Raw genomic sequence first — 18,223 nt, forward strand, 5'->3', positions numbered from 1 at the left:
GTCCCTTTGGGGTCATCCAATAAAATTGGAACGATATAGAGAAGATTAGCGTGGCCCCTGCACAAGGATGACTCGCACAGAAGCATTTGTTTGCTCTAATATTAAGTTTTTCAACAGCTGGGGTGTTGCGACGCCTTGGGGAATACATAAGCCCTTTTATAATCTGTACGTTGTTGCATGGATTTCTCAAATCTAAGGCTTATCTATGTAACTAATTACATTGTAAGAGCTGAGACAACTTTACAACTGAAGCGTGAAATTGCCAAATCATAGCAAATCCATGCTACTTAAGGGTACATATCCGCATACAGCAGATCTTGCAACAAGACAGAGTAGCACAACCAAATGCATAAAGAGAAGACCAAAAGTAAAGCAACCATAATGTTGAGGCCTGTTTAAGGGTATCGAAGAATCAAAGGAGAAAAGACAAAAGTAAAGAAAACAAGAGATCCCAAAACAACTAGACTTTGATCCGCCATGTACGAATGGAAATTTTCAAAAATATGTTTGTATTAGCCTGTTTGGACAGAAGAACATACTGAAAATTTCGAATCCCCCCTTTTCTCCTCTTTGTAAGATCAGAGTCTCTCTTGAACCAAAAAAAAATTATAATCCAAGAGAAAAAGTTAAGAGCTGGAGAGCTGGTCAAAGATGTACCGCTCAATTATTCATTTAGGATGGAGAAGCCTAAAACCACGACTTTAAAAAGTAATACAGATGATGGCGAATCAAGTCGTTCCACCAATCAGAGTCCCTTCTGCTCCAAAGTAAACAGGACATAAACGCAAGTAAACAGCAATAGAGAGGAACCAGCACATTTGACCTGGCTTGAGCAGCCGGTCGGAGAATAGACCTTAAGAAAAACTAGCCAAAATTGTTAAGACAATTGTGTATCAATACGTCTAGTTTGTGATGCCAGGCTGTTACAAATCCTAAACTAAAGAAGTCTTTGTTACAAATATGCGCTAATACCTGTTCGCATGTAAAAACTAGGAAATCGGAAAGTAAACCCGAAACTTTTGTTACTTGGCCAGGCTTCATGCAAAATCTGCAAAATCAGAAACAAGTAGCATTTTTACGAAAAATGACAGGCAAAGCATGAGAGAGAGAATAGATAAGCTACAACATTCTTAAGATACTTTACTCAATTTGCAAGATGTAACAACAAGCGCTGAGCATGAAAGAGCAGAAAATCATTTCTGAGACATTCTACTCATCCCAAAAGGGGGAAATAGTTATCCCTATATGTACAACAACTTCTGAACTGCGCCAAGAATTGTGCTGTCCAGAAGGGGGTGATCAAAGGGTTAGTTGTCAATCAGGGCTGCGAGGTAAAATGGACAGGCCGCCAAAGAATGTCGTCCATGACTCCACGTGACCCAGTCAGAACCCCGTGCACCCAAAAAGAATGTGCCTTTAAGCAGATGCCTTTGCTGCCAAAGGCAATTAGAGCGACCCCGATGGCCACTTTCCCGTCACGGATGAGCGAGGACGCTTTCCTGCTGGGTGCTCCCTTTGTATGTAAATTCAAAATTGAAGTACTACTCATATCAGCTGTCCTCATCTATTGCACCAATGTAGGCGAGGTCAGTCCTCCTCACCCTAATGGCCCCCTTGAGCCAGTTTGATGCTCTCAAATTAGCATGGTCACTACCACCAATAGCAGCAGAGTTGCTCGAAGATTGCACACCCGTTCCATCCTCCAATAGGGTCCAAGGGTCAATTTCCAAGTCCAGATCTTGCAGTGGCAGTTGCTTAGCCTTCCCTGCCATATTAGCGACAGTTCGAACCAAAGAAACTGGATTTCTCTGGGATAGGATTGAATTGTGAGGCTGTAAAACTGATATCTGATTGCTGGACTGGAGAGCAGCAATCGAAGCCGGTGATATAGATGGAGGTTGACAAGAGATTGAGCACCGAACAGATGGAAGAAGAATTGGCATTGCAGTTTGAATTCGCCACCGGATATGGTCCGGCATATGCATGCGGTTCAGATCATTCTGCATTGATTAAAATTGTCAGAAAGCAAAAATACAAGTATCCTTGATAATTCTCCACTTACTATCACATTTTTCAAAGTCCATACCCTAGAGTCAATTTAGCCTTCAAAAATAAAAGAAATTGACGTGTCAACCATGGAGCAGAAGTCCACGAGAATATGATGTTCAAACCAAAAAATTTGAAACTTCAATACATTAATCGCAAGGACTGAGAACTTTCCATTTTTTGGAAGAAAAGCATAAGCATTTGTGGTGTAAATGTAGTCCTCATAAACAGCGTGCATCGATGATGCAGCTTATAAAAATGGAATAGTACTGAATGAACTAAAGAACTCCTCAATAAAAAGCTAATCACAACTCATATATTATGCCAAAGCAATTTGAAAAGGAGGTCCTTTGACATGCATTCCCCTCAGATCATGTTATAACATTTTGAACATGAAGCAAAACGCAAATCTGATAATGGATTGCTTATCTTGTACAAGTACTCCATCAGATAAATCTTCTGGTTTTCTGTGTTTATCTAATATATGTGTTTTTGGGACTAATACTTTTGCAATAAAAGGTAAATACAAAAGAAAATCAAATAATAAGCTGCGTCCAGTAAATGAATTTCAGATTGTATGCAGTCAACCAAACCTGCAGATTCTCCGCCACCTCACGACCAAAAACACTAAAGTCCTTGCCGCACTCGGAGGCGGACTTGGAGTTAGATTTCAACTTCAGCCAGCTAGGTCGATAGCTGCTCAGCAGTCCATGTAGCAGCAATAACAAACAATCGAAAAGACTTTCCCCAGATAAAAGTACAGATGTAGCAGAAGCCTCTGTAAGCGACTCGACATCTCTCTTGGATAAATTCAAAGTTGAACTTGTGGTATGGCCTGCAGCTTCATGGACAACTCTACATCCTAGAAGGCGTAATATAACAGCAGCAAGCATCTGTCTCATACTCTTTCCTGGCTCCCTGACAAGTCCAAAATGAAGCTTATATTAACAATAAGCAATATAGCTAGAGATGATTAGTTTCATCACAGACATGGATGCATTCAGCATAACCAAGATATATGGTAAATCAACGCGCTCAACATTAAAGAATGGGGGACATAGTACATGCACAAGTTATTGGCAGAAAAAATCCTTCCTAGAGTTAGAAAACTTGCACAATACCTTCTACCATTGACCAGTAATTGAAATTTCCCTTCCGTAAACTGTCCTTTATCCATGTGACATATTAACTTCATCATCAATCAAAACTATTTTTAACCTTAAAGTTTCAAATAAATAACGCCCTGGCATTTGCTTCATATTAGTAAAATCTGGATAGGAGAACATGCATGGAAAGATTCCGTCTTAAACAAAATTCAGCTGGAGCATGCAAAAGCAATTCAGGACTTTTATATTGAGAATGGTCTCCAAGAAGGGGTAATATGCCCTCATGAACAAATTGTGTAATCAGTTTACAGAATTACCCATCAGTGCACATAGTAGGAAGTAGTCTTAGGAGAAACTGCAAGCGCAATGACATGGAAGCTCGCAACCCCGCAGGGGAAGATGGTACTCCATCAGCTGGTCCCGCAGGTCGTCTGGAATTGGATAATCCAGGACTCCCACCTCTCATACCTTTTCGGCTATTGCCCTTGCTTGCTGGGCTTTCTGCTCCAGATGCAACTGATCCAACAGATTTAGCTGCTCCATGAGAAAGTACATTTATCTGCTGCTCAATGTTATTCATCTGTTTGATCATGTCGTTTGCAAAGGTGTTTCTTGAGGCATCAGAGCCTTGATCCACACAAGGGAGAACTAATTCAATAAATGCTCTCTCTGTCACATGCTGCTGACTCACCAAGAAACCTTCAACATCCACAACTTGAGTGGATCCTCTTCCAGGAAATCTCACATCTGAACCTTCATCAACCACCTCACCTTCTTCAAGAGAGGCGACTTCAAACTTCCTCTTGCTTCCCCTTGTTTTCCGCGAATCAGAGTTTGAATCACACCACCCCCATGGCTTCCAGAACTGCAGTTTAGTTGATAGATGTTCTTTTTCAGCATTAATGATAAGCCGTTGCCGAATTGATTTCCTTCCATAAAGAACATCAGTGCCTCCAAGAAGCCATTTAGTTTGCATTAGCATTTGGTCCTCAAGTGACCTTCCAAAAAGGTGCACAACCTCAGAAAAGAGTGAAGCAGCATCTGGTCTGGCAAGTAACCTCATTACAACGAGTTCAACAAAGCTGCTCTCTTTCTCAGAAACTGCAACCTTGTCAGCATTCGGTGAAACTGATTTAATAGCCTCAGCCAAAGGGGCTTCATTTTTCAGTTTATCAATGACTGTTTGTTCATTCAAAAGAAGCCTAAGCTCAACCCACTGCCAGTGAAATTTTGCAGGTTGTAATGTATCCAAAACATGCACAAGCTTATCTCTGAAATTTGCATCCTTCTCCTGATAATAGTTCTTTTGGCCACCTTGCCCTTGCATCCTATTACCGTCCTCTGGTTTAAGCAATGACTGTGGCATTCTACAGTCAATAAGGGCATTTAAGAAAAGCCGTGCCCTGAGAGGAACAAAGGCCATGGATTTGTAAAGAACGTCTGCACTATGTGATTCCAGTAAGGCTGCAAACTCAGAATCAATGGCATCTGCAGCTATGAGATCATAAAGGCCATGAGTGTCTCGCAGACACACATCACGGAACGGAAGGTGCTTTAATGCATCACCTATCGCCAATGCTAAGGACTGATACAATTGTTGGAGGTCATCACGCAAGCCAACACCAGTATTAAAAATTAATCCTTTCCATATGACAAATGCAAATATAGAATAGGCAGGCGGAAAGACCAAGTTCAGAGGAAGTGCTCTCTGCATTCTAGAGAGACCTACAACTGACGCTTCACCCAAGAGCTCCACAATAAATCCATCAGAAACAGTTCTGCAATTACCTACAAGCACTCGAAACCAGTGGGTGGAAACTTCAACCAAATTATCCAGCTTCAGAGCCCCAATGGAACGAGCACTCCCGTTTGAGTTGGATTTCAAACTCCTGAAAAAGTGAATTGGATCAAGCCCTTCCCTTAATCTGAAGAGAGTAACCATTCTCTCAAGGCTAGTAACTCCCTGAAGAAGTGCCCCAACAAGAAGCGCAGAAATAGCTCCAGCAATTTTTGCCCCTCGTCCAAGTACACTTTTAACAGAACTATTCAAGGTTTCATAGGAGTTTGAACTAGAATCATGGGATTCAGGAGATGGATGAAATTGAGTGCGAGGAGCCTTTCCTGGCACAAACACTTGAGCAAGGGCAGTAGAAGCTTCAACTGCAAGAGCAACCTCAAAGACACGACTCTGACGCTCACCAAGTGCATCCTTCAGCAGGCACAAGCAAGTTGTATGGATGCGTAAAATGCGTCGAGCAAAATGCATTGAACTGGATGTGGACTGGAAATTTAGGTGATTGCCAGCAGTTAAGTCAGGAATTTTAGCAATAACCAGTCCAACATTACTGACAATTGCAGAAATAGCAGAGGATACCAAAGTAGGATCACCTTCCTGAGCAGCACCACCAGTTTGCCTCATGCACTCCATTAATCCCATTACTATTTGTTGAGCTATTTGATAACCATCATCCAAGTTTTCCAAGACAGGGCTTTTTACTGTACCAGGCCCAAAAAGCTTTCTTTCTTTGCCACAAAAGTATTGAAAAACTTCAACAACTTGCCTTTGTACTATATCTCTCATTGTCAAAGCAACTCTGGACACCCGTACACCACTTATCTTGTGACGGAAAAAATCATCAAGATCTTCAACTCCTGCAGGAACTCCAAGTGGGAAGCCAAACTCCGCATCAGGCAATCTTCCAGATTCAAGCTCAGAAATGAGTCTTTTATCATAAGATGATTTAAGGTTTTTCTCCCAATCAACAACACTAGCCACGTTTCCGTACTTCTTCACCAAATTTCTTGCATAAACCAAAGCTGAAGAACCTGAAACCCTTCCGGTAGAGGCCATTGTGGCTGCAACTCGATGCATTGCAGCTTTCAAGGTTTCAGGAACAAGATCTGCGGCTACGATTATATTTTCATACCTAAAACAGAACAGTATAAATAGTTCACTTCATCACCCTCACGCATTATATATCTTCATTGAAAGATGTATACCAACCAGAAACTCAAGTTTTATCATAGTTTTGAGAAAGGATGGACTTTATTATCTATAAATCAGAACTATGAAATTTGGTATTGGAAGCAGACAATGCAACAGGGAGTACAATGCTTGAGCTTATATTCAATGGCTTCAAATGTCAAATGCTTCCACAAAATAAAAAGAATAAAAATCACCAAAGTTTTAAGAAAAAATACTACTACCCAGGTCTTAAGAATTATTTATCACATGAAGATGTCCTGATATATTTTAACACCAAATGAAGCCACAGTTAAAACTTTTCGCAAGAGCAAACTTAGACATCACAATCTCCAACAACTTTCTCATTCCCTAAAATCAACTTCAAAGTTTTCATATGCTTTCTAAACCACTAAATCCAAAAATCAAGATGAAAATGGAAAAATGTAGGGCCCAATAACACAAACTGTCTCAGGGAATCTAATATATATGTTCAATATGAAAACAAAAGTTTTTCAAATTTTGTCACAAATAGAGAGATCCTGCCAAAACATGATTCAAAAGAGAGGCGTGTTGGAAAATGCATGGATAGTTGTTTGTACATAAGTAGAAGCTGCAGTAGTCCAGAAGGAGAAGCAGAAAAGCACAAAGCATAGACAACAACTCGTCAAAGAAATGCAATTCAAAATCAATATCAACTAACAATCTACAGTAACAAAACCTTCATAACCCAAATTCTGTTTGAAAATACTTGAATGGCTAGTTTGAGAGTTTATGATATAAAAAAGGAGTTTGGGGGGGACCTAATGTATCAGAGAAAAGAAAAGAAGAGAAGAGATCATAATGTTGTTTGGGGATTTAAGAAAGAAATGGAATGATTTTGGATACACATGTCATTAAAATTTTGTTTAGTAGTCATCCAAGGACAGAACTGATCCTTTAAAAGATTTACAAGGCTTTCCCCAACTTTCCATCCAAATCAGCCCATAAATGGGTGGAAAAATTTTTAAACTGTACCAAAAAAATTCATCCGTCTCAATCCAGCTAAATCCGTTCTTTTCTGTCTTTGAAGAAACTGGCAAGTGAATGAAAAGTTTCCATTTCTCTCACTTTCTTTTCTTCTCTCATCCAATCCTACCTCACAAAACAAACTGTAAACGAGAGGCCCATTTGGATTGGGTGTTCTTTGGGGTGTTACTATAAACCTTTACTGTTAATAACGTTACTTAAAAACATACTGGAATAGGTGTTGTTAGGGAGTTTTTTAAGGTGTTTTATGCACCGCCAGATCCCATCTCCACAACCCTGCCACCTCCCCCTTCTCCGCTTCCTCCTCCCTCCTCCCTACCTGCAAAACTCGTCCTCCCCCTGGCCCTCCCCTCCCCCTTCCCCCACCCCAACAAAACAAAAACTGCCTCCTGCCCCTCCCCGTTCTCACCTCCCCTCCCCAGCAACCACTACCAGACCAGATCTGGTCATTAAAGAAGCAGGCCTGAAGGAAGGGGATACCCCCCCCCGGGGTGGGGTGGGGGTGGAAGAAAGGGGAAGGGTAGCAGTGGGTGGCAGGGGTTGGTGGCAGACAGATAATGGGTGATGAGTGTGTGCAAGTGTCACTCTTTGGGTTATTTTTTGTGCATTTTTTAGTTTTTTTTTTAAGTGTCTTTTGGGGGTATTACTGTTGGTTCTTTTTTTTCTTTTAATCTTGTTTGGGGGTATTCTGAAATATGCTAATGTAAAAGGTTAGTTAATCACATTATCCAAATCCCTTCAGAAATGGTAACTCATAAGTAGTTTATCTATCTAGGACCAGAAAGAAAATTTTGTGAAAAAGTCAAATTATTAGATGGTGCAAAGTGGTCAATGTCACAACGTTGTCCAAGACCTTCACTACTATAGGTCAATAAAGAAGAATCAAGCTAACAATAAAGCCTACTAGGAAACAGCCCTAACAACTTGAGAGACCTTGATGTCTAATTTTAACTTTATTTGGGAAAATGAAAAGTTCAAGTGGTGTCTCTGTAGTTGGATTTTCAACCTTTGAACCATCCTTGAGTAATAGATTGAAGATAATTTTATCAGAAGAGAGTATACCCAAGGATACTGGATAGTTAAGAACCAGGGGCTTCACAAATTAGGTAGGAACCTGTTAAGTTATTTACACAATCACAAAAAACCACACAGGGTCACTTGACTAGTATAAACACTGCAAACCATTTTCTAGAAGCTAAGGATAGGAAATCTAATGATATTCAAACATAAAACACTAATGCAGGAGGCAATATAGCAAGCAATGCACACAAAAAATCACAACAGTCAGCAAAATAATTCAAAGCCAAGCTGACAAAATGACTTGAGAAAACCAAGAGCACACCTCCTAATAGATGATACAAGAAATGCCTCCCCGACTTCACAAACAACATTCTCCGTATTTCTTGGAAGCATTAAGATGTTCCGACCAGCGTGGATGGAAGCAGCGGGGCTGCTAAGAGCTTTTGGCAGCAACCAGAGAAGAAACCTGGCAGCAGACACTAATTCATTAGAAACATCCATCAGATACAAAAACATAGATAATTCATCTTCACCAAGCTTCCATCGCACAGAGTTTGCATCATCAACAGCAGAATATGGTCTGCCATATTGACCAACTTTTGCTGCAGTCTTTTCAGCTTCTTCAACAAGATGCTTTACAACACTTATCAACCATAACATCACAGTTCTCTTCTCCACAAGTCGCATCTTTTTCAGAACTTTTCCAATTGAAACAATGTCACTACCATATGCCATTCTGATCCCATCCCCAGATTTTGGAGCATCACCTTCAACACCAGTTCTATGGTGTGGGCAGTTCACCCTATTATCACAAACATGACTTGTGGAAGCCCCTTGACTACCTTCAATTCTAGCAGCTGCTAACTGTGCAAGGCTTTGTGTTTTACGAACACCCTTTTGCCTCCCCCTTCCAGATTGCTTGGCTTGCTTAGGAGGTGGATCCATTTTGTCGAGAGACTTCGGGCCCCTCCTCAGCCACCATATATCTTCATCATCCAATGCATTGGATAAAAATCCCTGTGGGTATGAGCTCCTATCTTCACTCAACTTTTGTCTCTTCACCCTTCTACACTCTTCACATCCAGGTGTTCCTTCACCAATATCGATCTTGGTAATAGAAGATCCCGTAGATCTCTTAAAACCCCCAACAAAATTTTCTAGTCCACTGTCACTTGACAGTGATGAACTAGGAAGCTGCAGCAACATTACTATTGAAGCCTTTAGATCTTCAAGCTCAACAACTTGATCAACATTTTTGGTAGTTAAACTGGATATCCCCTGAAGAGATCTCCACTGATCAACAGAAGAAGGATCACTGCCACCTCCTGAGTTATAATAATGCTTTTGTTTCTGCCAAGAGCTGCCAGAACTCTTATGGCAATCAAGCAGACCACGAAGTACCAAGCGACGCTCATTTGCATATGTATTAATCACCTCCAAAAGCATTGCTCCTTCAAGAACCTGTGCTTCTTCGAGAGCATCATGTACATAGGAACTAGGAAGCTGCTTCAAAATTCTATGATGTCTCTTCCGTCTCTCCAGGTCAACTGAAATCCCATTCCCATCCATGATTCCACTAACAATTAATTGCCTCACATATGCCTGGGGATAGAAGATACCAGCCCTCACAAGTTCCATTATGAGTAGTTGAAGCCGCTTGACGCCTTCTCCACTGTGTACTTCATGTTGATCAATCCAGCAGACAATAATGTCATGTAAAGGGCTCGGGCTTTCAAAAATATTTGACAAATTTCTAGTTTTCCCACTCTTTAAACTGTATTTATTTTGTTCACAAGCATTGCCAACAGGAAACCTGCCTGGATAATTATTCTGCAAATCAGGATCTTTGGCTAGAGTATCAGGAGCAAGGCTACTCTCGTTCTTGCCCTGAGACAAGCTTTGCATCTCTCTCCTCTTGAGCTGCAAAATCCGTATAGCAATATATATCTGAGAGAGGTCTTTTCTCCCACTGAACTTCTGGCCTGATGGTGGGCCAGTGCGAAAATCCCTAAAATCACAAGTTGCCCACTCACAAATGAAAAAGATAGAGGAAATAAATGACAAGGTCACTACTCCAATATACTTGAGCGATGACCGTAGACACAAACTCACTTCAGCAATCCAACGTTCATCAACAGCTCCATCACAAAGATTTTCAAAAAGAAGTTTATATGCCACTGACACATCTCCGTGAATAAGAGATTTATCTAATGCCAGTAAAGCTTTAGCTACATTTTGACTTGGATGTCCCGGTCTGGCAGCCTTTGCAAGGTTTTCTGCACGTTTCTGAATAGATGAAACAATACAGTTTATGGTCAAAGAGTCAGGGTGAACCTCAACACCCTTGTCTCTCTGCAAGCAGGCTACTTCAAGGGGACCAGTTTTCATGTTGCTTTCATCTTCAGCTATCTTCAACAAAAAACTCCCATCATTGACCACATTAGTTACCAAACACAATGGTAAGGGAAAGCAATCCAAAGCAACAAAAGTATCAGGAACAGCAATTATCAAATAATGAAGCATCTCAACAAGAGCAGACATGGTATAAGCCCTTCGGGAATTATCTACAAGATCAGACCCACCAGGAGAAGGTTCTTGAATAAAACGCATAGCTATGCCAACCAGAGTTCGCACGTAGGTCTGACATAATACGACGGCTTCGATTACACCATATATTACAGGCAGTAACAACTGCAAAATCCCAAGACGCTCTTTTTCCTGGGAAGGCAAAAAAATGAAATTACCAACAAAAGTATTACCAGTTGATGAAATTTAATCAAAGTACAATATATTCAAAATCATATGTAGAATACCTGCAGTTGATTAAAAACCCAATCAATAATGAGAGATGGAACAATCAGTCCTTCTGCATGGTGCCATTGTAAGAGCCTAACCACATACCACCACTTAAAATGCAAAGAAGGCTCATCAGCATCAGTAGAAGTAGAAGCAGCATCATTTCGATGTTGTAGGGTCCCAGGATAAACCATTTGTGGTGATCGATCCCTAATATGCAGAGTGGAATGAAAATTATTTTTTGAAACAAACTCATCCAAGAACGCCTGGAGGTAATCTATGATATCTTTTGTCCACTGCTCTGATCGCGAAAACTGCGTTTTGTCAGGCACACCACCAGACAAATTGGAAGAGCCAGGCCGTACCTGCAAGGTGAAACCATAATCTGCTAAGTTCAACAGTATATAATAAAAAAATAATAATTCCATAACAATATTGCATGGAGGGATACTCAATACCTGATTAAGATAAGTCACTTTCACAAACCAAGTAGCTCTGAGTAGTGGAACATTATTCCTAATGAGAACTTCAAGAAGAGATTTCCTCCGGTAACCATGAGGAACATGATCAGCCAAAGAACACAATCTTTTATGCGGTTGAGATAATCCCTGGGAAAATGTTCAAATAATGAGCTAGCAGACACTAGGGTTACAAAAGAAAAGAGCTTTAACACAAGAGACTCATGCATCTGCATAGGATATACAGTTGCTCAAGTTAGAGTTTTAACCTCAAAAACATGCCAATGAATAGCGTATTTTGTTTACTAGTCAAGTAAATCCCCTCCCCTGCTGTATAACCCTACAGGTCACCCCAAAGCTTCATTATGCATTTCATCTTCTCCATAGGGAATGAAATATGGAGGAAGCATTTAACAGTGGCAACAGATGTATCAAAGCAGGTCCCCAGGACCGTTCAATTATGGACCTAAGTACACTAGAAAGGCCCAAACATGGCTTTTGGACACAAGACTCTACATATCCTTTACAGTCAGTTTCAATGTTGCCCTTGCAAATGCATATCCAATTTTTCAATGTAAAAAATACTACAATCATATATTTTCCAAATGTATATCATATTTTACTCATGTAACACTACGTTTTCTTAGTGTGCATCTGTGTGTTTTATAGTTTATAAACAACATGTCCACCATCTACTTTTACAACAGACACAGGAGGATAATTAAAGACAACAATGGGAATGAATCTTTTGTCACTGTGGTATCATCCACACAAGGAACTAACATTCAACCAAAATGTTAGTAGCTAAGCTCTTTTCCAAAGTTTTAAAATTGTCTGTGCCTCCTTCAGTCCTTGATTGATTTATTAAGCTCATTTTCAATAAATTCCCAGTGATTCTGCTTATAACAATGGGATAGCCATCATGAATTAAAACTTTAAACTTGGAGGGTTTACACCCAATATTCTTTTCATTCAATATACAAAAATTCAGGTTATTCAATCCCCTAAAATAGCAAGCCAATGAGCAACACTGATTTTGTGGTACGAGCATATACCCTATAGGATCTGAGTGACAGGCTTAAATAGAAGAACTTCCAACATGTTTCAGGTTTGCATAGAATAAAAACACAAGTGTCAGTCCTGTTTACATCCATATAAACATCTAACATGCATAGGTAATGACTGACAGAATAAATTGTTAGAGTATAAACAATATTAATTCCAGCTAACTAGGACACTGCACATCAAATTTAATTCCAGCTAACTAGCACACTGCACATCAAATTTAACATGCATAGGGCATAAATGTTTGTTCATAATCTATGACAATTCAGACTCAAATGATTGAAATATATCAACATCAACTAGAATTACACTTTTATTAGTTCTATAGGAGCCATATGCACAATAGTCATCTTCAACAATATTTTCTGTTACTTATTCTTAAGAATAAACTCCTACTAACTGTCATAAACCACAATGTAAAACTACGAATGTCTAGAACATGATAACACCAATCCAACACCCAGCTCATCCTGTAGACTTCAGTACTAAAAGGAAATAAACACATTCTCGCACTAGCATATGCAAGAAAGCCATATCCATGAACACACAAACCCAGATGCAGAAAAATATTTAGTGGAGACTAACCTCAATCCATTTCTTTCGAAACTCTTCACCACATGGTTTTTGCTCAGGAAAGGCGCCAGGTTTACTTAAAAGTGAACCTGAAAGAGGCACACCATAAACTTGGCCCGCCTGCAAAAATAGGAGCATTTATCCATTTTATGCTTTCAAAATACTTCATTACAACAATCACAACAATTTCCATAATTGTCCAGATAAGTAACAAGTAGACAGGCTAAACCACCAACAAGTAAACATTAATTCAAAAAAGATAGAGATGGACAATTTTCCCACATTTCAGGAGACATGCAGGACAGGTTTTTAATTTAGCCAAGATCAATATAATCAGCTCATCCATCAAAAAGTCGGGAGGAAAAACAGCATCACCTTTCGTTTTTGTGCACGGGACTCGTTAATAGCCCTGTGACATTTTCTTATTGACTGCAAAAGAGCACAGAAACAAAGAGAGACGGTATCAGGCAAGCATTACTTCCAAGTCTAATGAATACCAAGCCTACAAATGTGTAGCTCGTTGAAAATAAAAGGGGAGACCGGTGACACCATTAAACACAGAACAATTACCTCCTTGCACTTGAGGATGACTGGCTTTGTAAAAGCCTGAATTTGTGATAATGAAGTCTCTCTATTTTCCTGGAAACATTAGTGAAGACATATCCCTACTGAGGTACCAACTCCAATAAAAGAAAAAATAAAGATTGCAATAATCATATCCATACAACCATAAAATTCTAAATAGAAGACACCCAAAAAGTTACCTCAATCCCTTCAACCGTCTCCCTGTAACCAGACTGCACATAGTCCCTGGTCAACGTCTCCTCAGGACAAGTAGGAGTCTGGAGGTGAAAGTCAGGCGGCCCAAGCCTGTCAAATGGTACCCAATTAATAAATTAACACTGGTTGTCATTGATGATGATGGTACATATAGAAACAATCTCAGATGAAAGGACAAAAGATCTACAATGGGCAATCATAATTTCAACAGAAATTACCTGGAATTCAATGGTTCTTTATCACACCTCAGTTTATATGGAGTTAAAGGTAACGGTCGCCTGAAGGAGCAATATTAAAATCACTAAGCATGTCAGCGGTATTTTAATTGGAAAAACTAACCCATTTATCTCTTAGGAGCAAAATAAATAGGGGAAACTAAAAACCCTAATTCAGTTACAGTATAATTGAAATAGCAGAATGAAGCTAAACAATTAGAGAATAAAATATATTATCTTGAAATCTGTTTTAACATTGAGAGAGATGGGTTCTCTAGATATGTGCCAAATGCAACCACTTGAAAAAAGTTAATCAGACACATTACCCCAAGTCAATGACTACAGAAGAGTAAGTCAGCAAGACTAATCTGGAAATTATACAGGATTTTGCACACTAACATCCAACTAAAGGCATTTCCCATACAAGAAAGCGAGCTGCTAACTTATATAGAAAATTATTAATATGCTATGACTATGAAGCCAATTTCTGCAGATATGAAAGAACCATAGGACAAGATGCCTCGAGTTAAGAAGACAAAAGAGCAAGGGAGCAAGATTTTTAAAGAAATAGTCGTGGACCAAAATAATTCCAACTAGAGGCTACTTGCCATACCCGCAACCATCATCAAAATTTTATACACTTCTTTTAAAGGAATCAAAAAGAAAGAAAACATCACCACGATAACAGTAACATGATTAAGATATTTGAACAGCTCAATCACAAGCAATAATGAGTTCCAAAGCACTACAAACTGAAACATCTTATCATCACGTTACCAGCAGACAACAATGTTGATTCATCAGGACTCCGAGATAACAACGTTGATTCATCAGTTCTTTACAAATCATACTAGCAATCTATTCAAATCGGTGCAATTTTAATTTTAAACCAAGCCTAAAATTTTTTTAATTACCCCATTTAAAAAAAAAGGCTAAGTACAGTAAATATCCTTAAACCAGGTGTCTGTGATATAATTAGTTTTCACTGATGTGACTGCTTCTACCTCTCCTTTACTTAAATCACCATACAATTAAATAAAGAAATTTCAAGCACCCTCACAAGATACATTTTTCTAAGCGAAACCCTTTCCTTTTGTTTCTCATCCCTCTTGAAACAGAACACTAGACTTTCATTTCCATTCTAAGTCAAAACACAACGAGTGAGTATTACAATCTTCTCTTTTCCATTGCTTTCTTTCCAGTAAGTGGAATTTTGTCCTCTCCTTTCTTTTTTCTTAAACCTAGACATACCCCAAAGGAAATCCCATAAAATATGACTACATTAAAATTCCAATTACAGATTTAACATGAATAACCACTGCAACAGCTGGATACTCATAATCGTTTTCACTTTAATTAATCCTCCGAAAGTACATTTTGATCAGATCTGAACTAGTGAATTGAATACCCAAAGTCATGCCTCAAATAGGATAAATTATAGCATTTCTTAACCATCCAAGTTAACATGAACTATTGATTCAGAAATCTTTGGTCGTAAATATGTTTCCAGTTCCAGCTTCTCATTGTTTCCATCTAAAAATCACTAATGCTCAAAATCATCCTAACCAGAAGATGATAGGAAACCATTATTGATCAAACAGCAACAAATTCTTTACTGAGAATGAAATGATAAACTGGATATCAGAACATTTGGGCATAGTAGCATGCACTACTGCATGTTGGACATAACTACATGATAATATAATATGTAATGATCCCAAAAGTTTTAAAAGAAAAGAAAAATTATCATTGGTTAAGCTTCTATATGCTTTGTGTGTATCAAGCATTTGCAATGAAGCAAGTATAAACAAGCATGAATTGCATTTAACATGCTTGAGCAAAAAATTAAGAGCCCGTTTGGATTGCTATTTGTTGGAATTTTTGTTAAAAAAATACATCGTACCTATTTGATGCATGTGAGGTAAAAAGGTGATTGAAAACTGTGTTCACAAAAAATGTAAAAATCTTTCAGGAAAAAATGGCAATCCAAACAAGACATAAGATTCTTGTACCTAGAATTCAAAGAAAAGTTTGACGGAATGGAAGATGACTCAGCTCGGGAAACATCCCTAGCAGATCCTCCAATGGCAGTGTTATTGACTGCACTAGTGCAGCTGGCAGCATGATACCTTTGCATGTCTCCCAGCTATCATCTGCATGCTGCCTTCAGCATTGAACCTCAGCAAGGTTTATGCTGGTCAAACTGCAATAAAGAGCATGAAGGATAAAAAAAAATTATAAACAATCATAATTATATTAGCCATAGAATTTAGCATTAAAGAGCAGTTATAAATGACACAAAATGTATTTTAGGGCACAGAAGTCAGAAGAACAGCCAGACCGAAAAGACGATTCAACAGAAGTTCCATCTCAACAATTTAAACAACATAGGGTCAAACTTGTCGTTGTGATAAGCATTAGCACTTTAGACATTAAAAAGTGCAATACAGAATTGATTTTTCTAAGACTGAAGAATTTGATTTCCCATGGTAAGAGGTCATCAAAGAAAGGAAAAAAGGAATTGCAAATAACTGATTAAGAGAAAATTAGAGGCTAAGAAATTGTCATTAATTGCTAAGACGGACATGACAACAATTTGTAACTACACGACAATTTAAAATTAATGCAAATTTCTCCAGAACCTTAAAGCCACTATTCTTCGTTGCAAAAAGCATGGTAAAGCTTGAACACAATATAGGAGGATAAATACAACAGTGTTCAAGATTAAAAGCCGGATTTGAAACCCTAGAGAACCTCGCACAAGTGACAGAATAACTTTGGACACTGAGAATGATAGGTCAATCACGCAATGAAGCTACTCCAATTAATCTTTGGGCGTCATTGACACATGACACCCAAAGAAATGTACGAATTGATTCTTTACCCACACTCAGAAGTTGAGCGCTTTAACATTTAATGACATTACTACTATTGTGTCTCAGAGTGATTTATTGATCCTAGCAACTGAGCCACTATAAAATTGCATTGTACCATCACAAAACGTTCAAGTTTTAATCACGTAATGAATCCAACAAGACCTTTGCAAGAAGTGAGCCCACAACATTTCATAACCATCTAAAACAAAAAAGAACAGCCCCACCCTCGACCCCACCCACGAGGAAGTAGAAAAACTCACGAACCTGACCTTCCTTTAGCATAAAAATCAAGGCTTCCTTTCACTTTTAAAGAGAAGACCACATGGAGTTCCAGCTAACTAGGGCATACAAAAGTCCTCTACTTAAAAATCACACAGATTCATCAGATGAGTGAGTGCCATAGTCCAGCTTTCCACCCTATAATAAACTCTTAAACGCACCCAAAACTAGTTAGAAAAACAAATTCACCCTTCTTCACAGTCAACGTATCGAAAACTCCAATGCAGGTCCAATCGCTTCCACTGGCAAAGCAAAACACACATTTTTCTATAAAGACTCTCCATCTGTTTAGTTGGCACAAAGTTCCAAAACTAAATCCCATCTACGGCTAAACAGCTACACTACCACATATACTACTGAAAAGCATTCTGATCCAAGAAAATTCAAGAAAAGAAAAAAGACCCAAAAAAAAGAATTCCGGGCAACCACAGCTGAAATGTGTAAGAACCAATCTAAAAACCCCCCCGCCATCAAATCAACCACATTCAATCTTGCAAATTTCCAAATCCCACTGAATCCAATTATACACAACTGCATAAACTGAAAGGAACAGACGGAAGAGCAGAAAACGTAAGAACAACTTAACCTAAATTTCTTAGATTACCTTAGAAAGTACATTAAGAAAAAAATAGAAACTACCGAATATCTCAAGCGGAATGGTTGTTTCGATTGTAAAGTTGAAACGAGCTGAACAAATTCCAATCACTAGGGTTCAAGAGGAGGTTTTTCAAGATTAGGGTTTTCACTAATTGAAGAAAGAAAGAGAAAGAAACTGGTAGAATGGGAGAGGAGAGAGAAAATAAGTAGAAATTCAATGGAAATCAGAAGGCGATTGGGAGATTTACTGAATTAGGATTGAAATATCGAGCGATGGGCATGTACATACAAGTGCCTGTATCTATGTATGAAAATGTATATTTAGCCTATTTTTTTGACTGTTTGTATAGGTCGATGTATAGATAGAGAGAGAGAGAGAGAGAGAGAAGGCTCTGGGGGCTGGGGAGTGGGGGTTGATGGT

General features: G+C 38.9%; 1 protein-coding gene and 1 non-coding gene across 7 annotated transcripts; one reads left to right on the forward strand and one right to left on the reverse strand.

Moving 5' to 3' along the window:
• On the forward strand, positions 1-103 carry LOC113728329 (U6 spliceosomal RNA). The gene has a single exon (XR_003458057.2). It is a non-coding gene; the product is annotated as a U6 spliceosomal RNA (small nuclear RNA).
• A 1,012-nt stretch (positions 104-1,115) lies between these two features.
• LOC113728068 (mediator of RNA polymerase II transcription subunit 12-like) lies at positions 1,116-18,223 on the reverse strand. 6 transcript variants are annotated; one of them, XM_072076514.1, is made up of 14 exons: positions 17,845-18,223; positions 17,191-17,745; positions 16,063-16,253; positions 14,054-14,113; positions 13,820-13,925; positions 13,626-13,694; positions 13,431-13,484; positions 13,068-13,175; positions 11,418-11,567; positions 10,977-11,324; positions 8,486-10,881; positions 3,470-6,079; positions 2,640-2,964; positions 1,116-2,000 (listed from the first exon to the last, which is right to left on the reverse strand). In XM_072076514.1, exons 3-14 carry the CDS (start codon positions 16,185-16,187, stop codon positions 1,551-1,553), a joined length of 6,801 nt encoding a protein of 2,266 aa, XP_071932615.1. In that variant the 5' UTR covers positions 16,188-16,253; positions 17,191-17,745; positions 17,845-18,223; the 3' UTR covers positions 1,116-1,550. The 6 variants fall into 6 exon arrangements, with proteins under 6 accessions (XP_071932615.1, XP_071932618.1, XP_071932617.1 ...); XM_072076517.1 differs by lacking the exon at positions 17,191-17,745 and having other exon boundaries at positions 8,486-10,568; positions 10,746-10,881; positions 17,810-18,223; XM_072076516.1 differs by lacking the exon at positions 17,191-17,745 and having other exon boundaries at positions 16,180-16,253.

The sequence above is a fragment of the Coffea arabica genome, chromosome 2c (assembly GCF_036785885.1).
Source record: "Coffea arabica cultivar ET-39 chromosome 2c, Coffea Arabica ET-39 HiFi, whole genome shotgun sequence".
NCBI classification, from domain to species: domain Eukaryota; kingdom Viridiplantae; phylum Streptophyta; class Magnoliopsida; order Gentianales; family Rubiaceae; genus Coffea; species Coffea arabica.

Bases quoted from the DNA above. Each gene is read 5' to 3' on its own strand.
- LOC113728068 (XM_072076513.1), bottom strand. From the start codon at position 16,187: ATGCAAAGGTATCATGCTGCCAGCTGCACTAGTGCAGTCAATAACACT. The intron at 13,176-13,430 runs GTGATGCTGTTT...CTATTTTTGCAG, and splicing joins CCCGTGCACAAAAACGAAAG to GCGGGCCAAGTTTATGGTGT. The intron at 6,080-8,485 runs GTGTGCTCTTGG...GTTCTGTTTTAG, and splicing joins CTTGTATCATCTATTAGGAG to GTATGAAAATATAATCGTAG.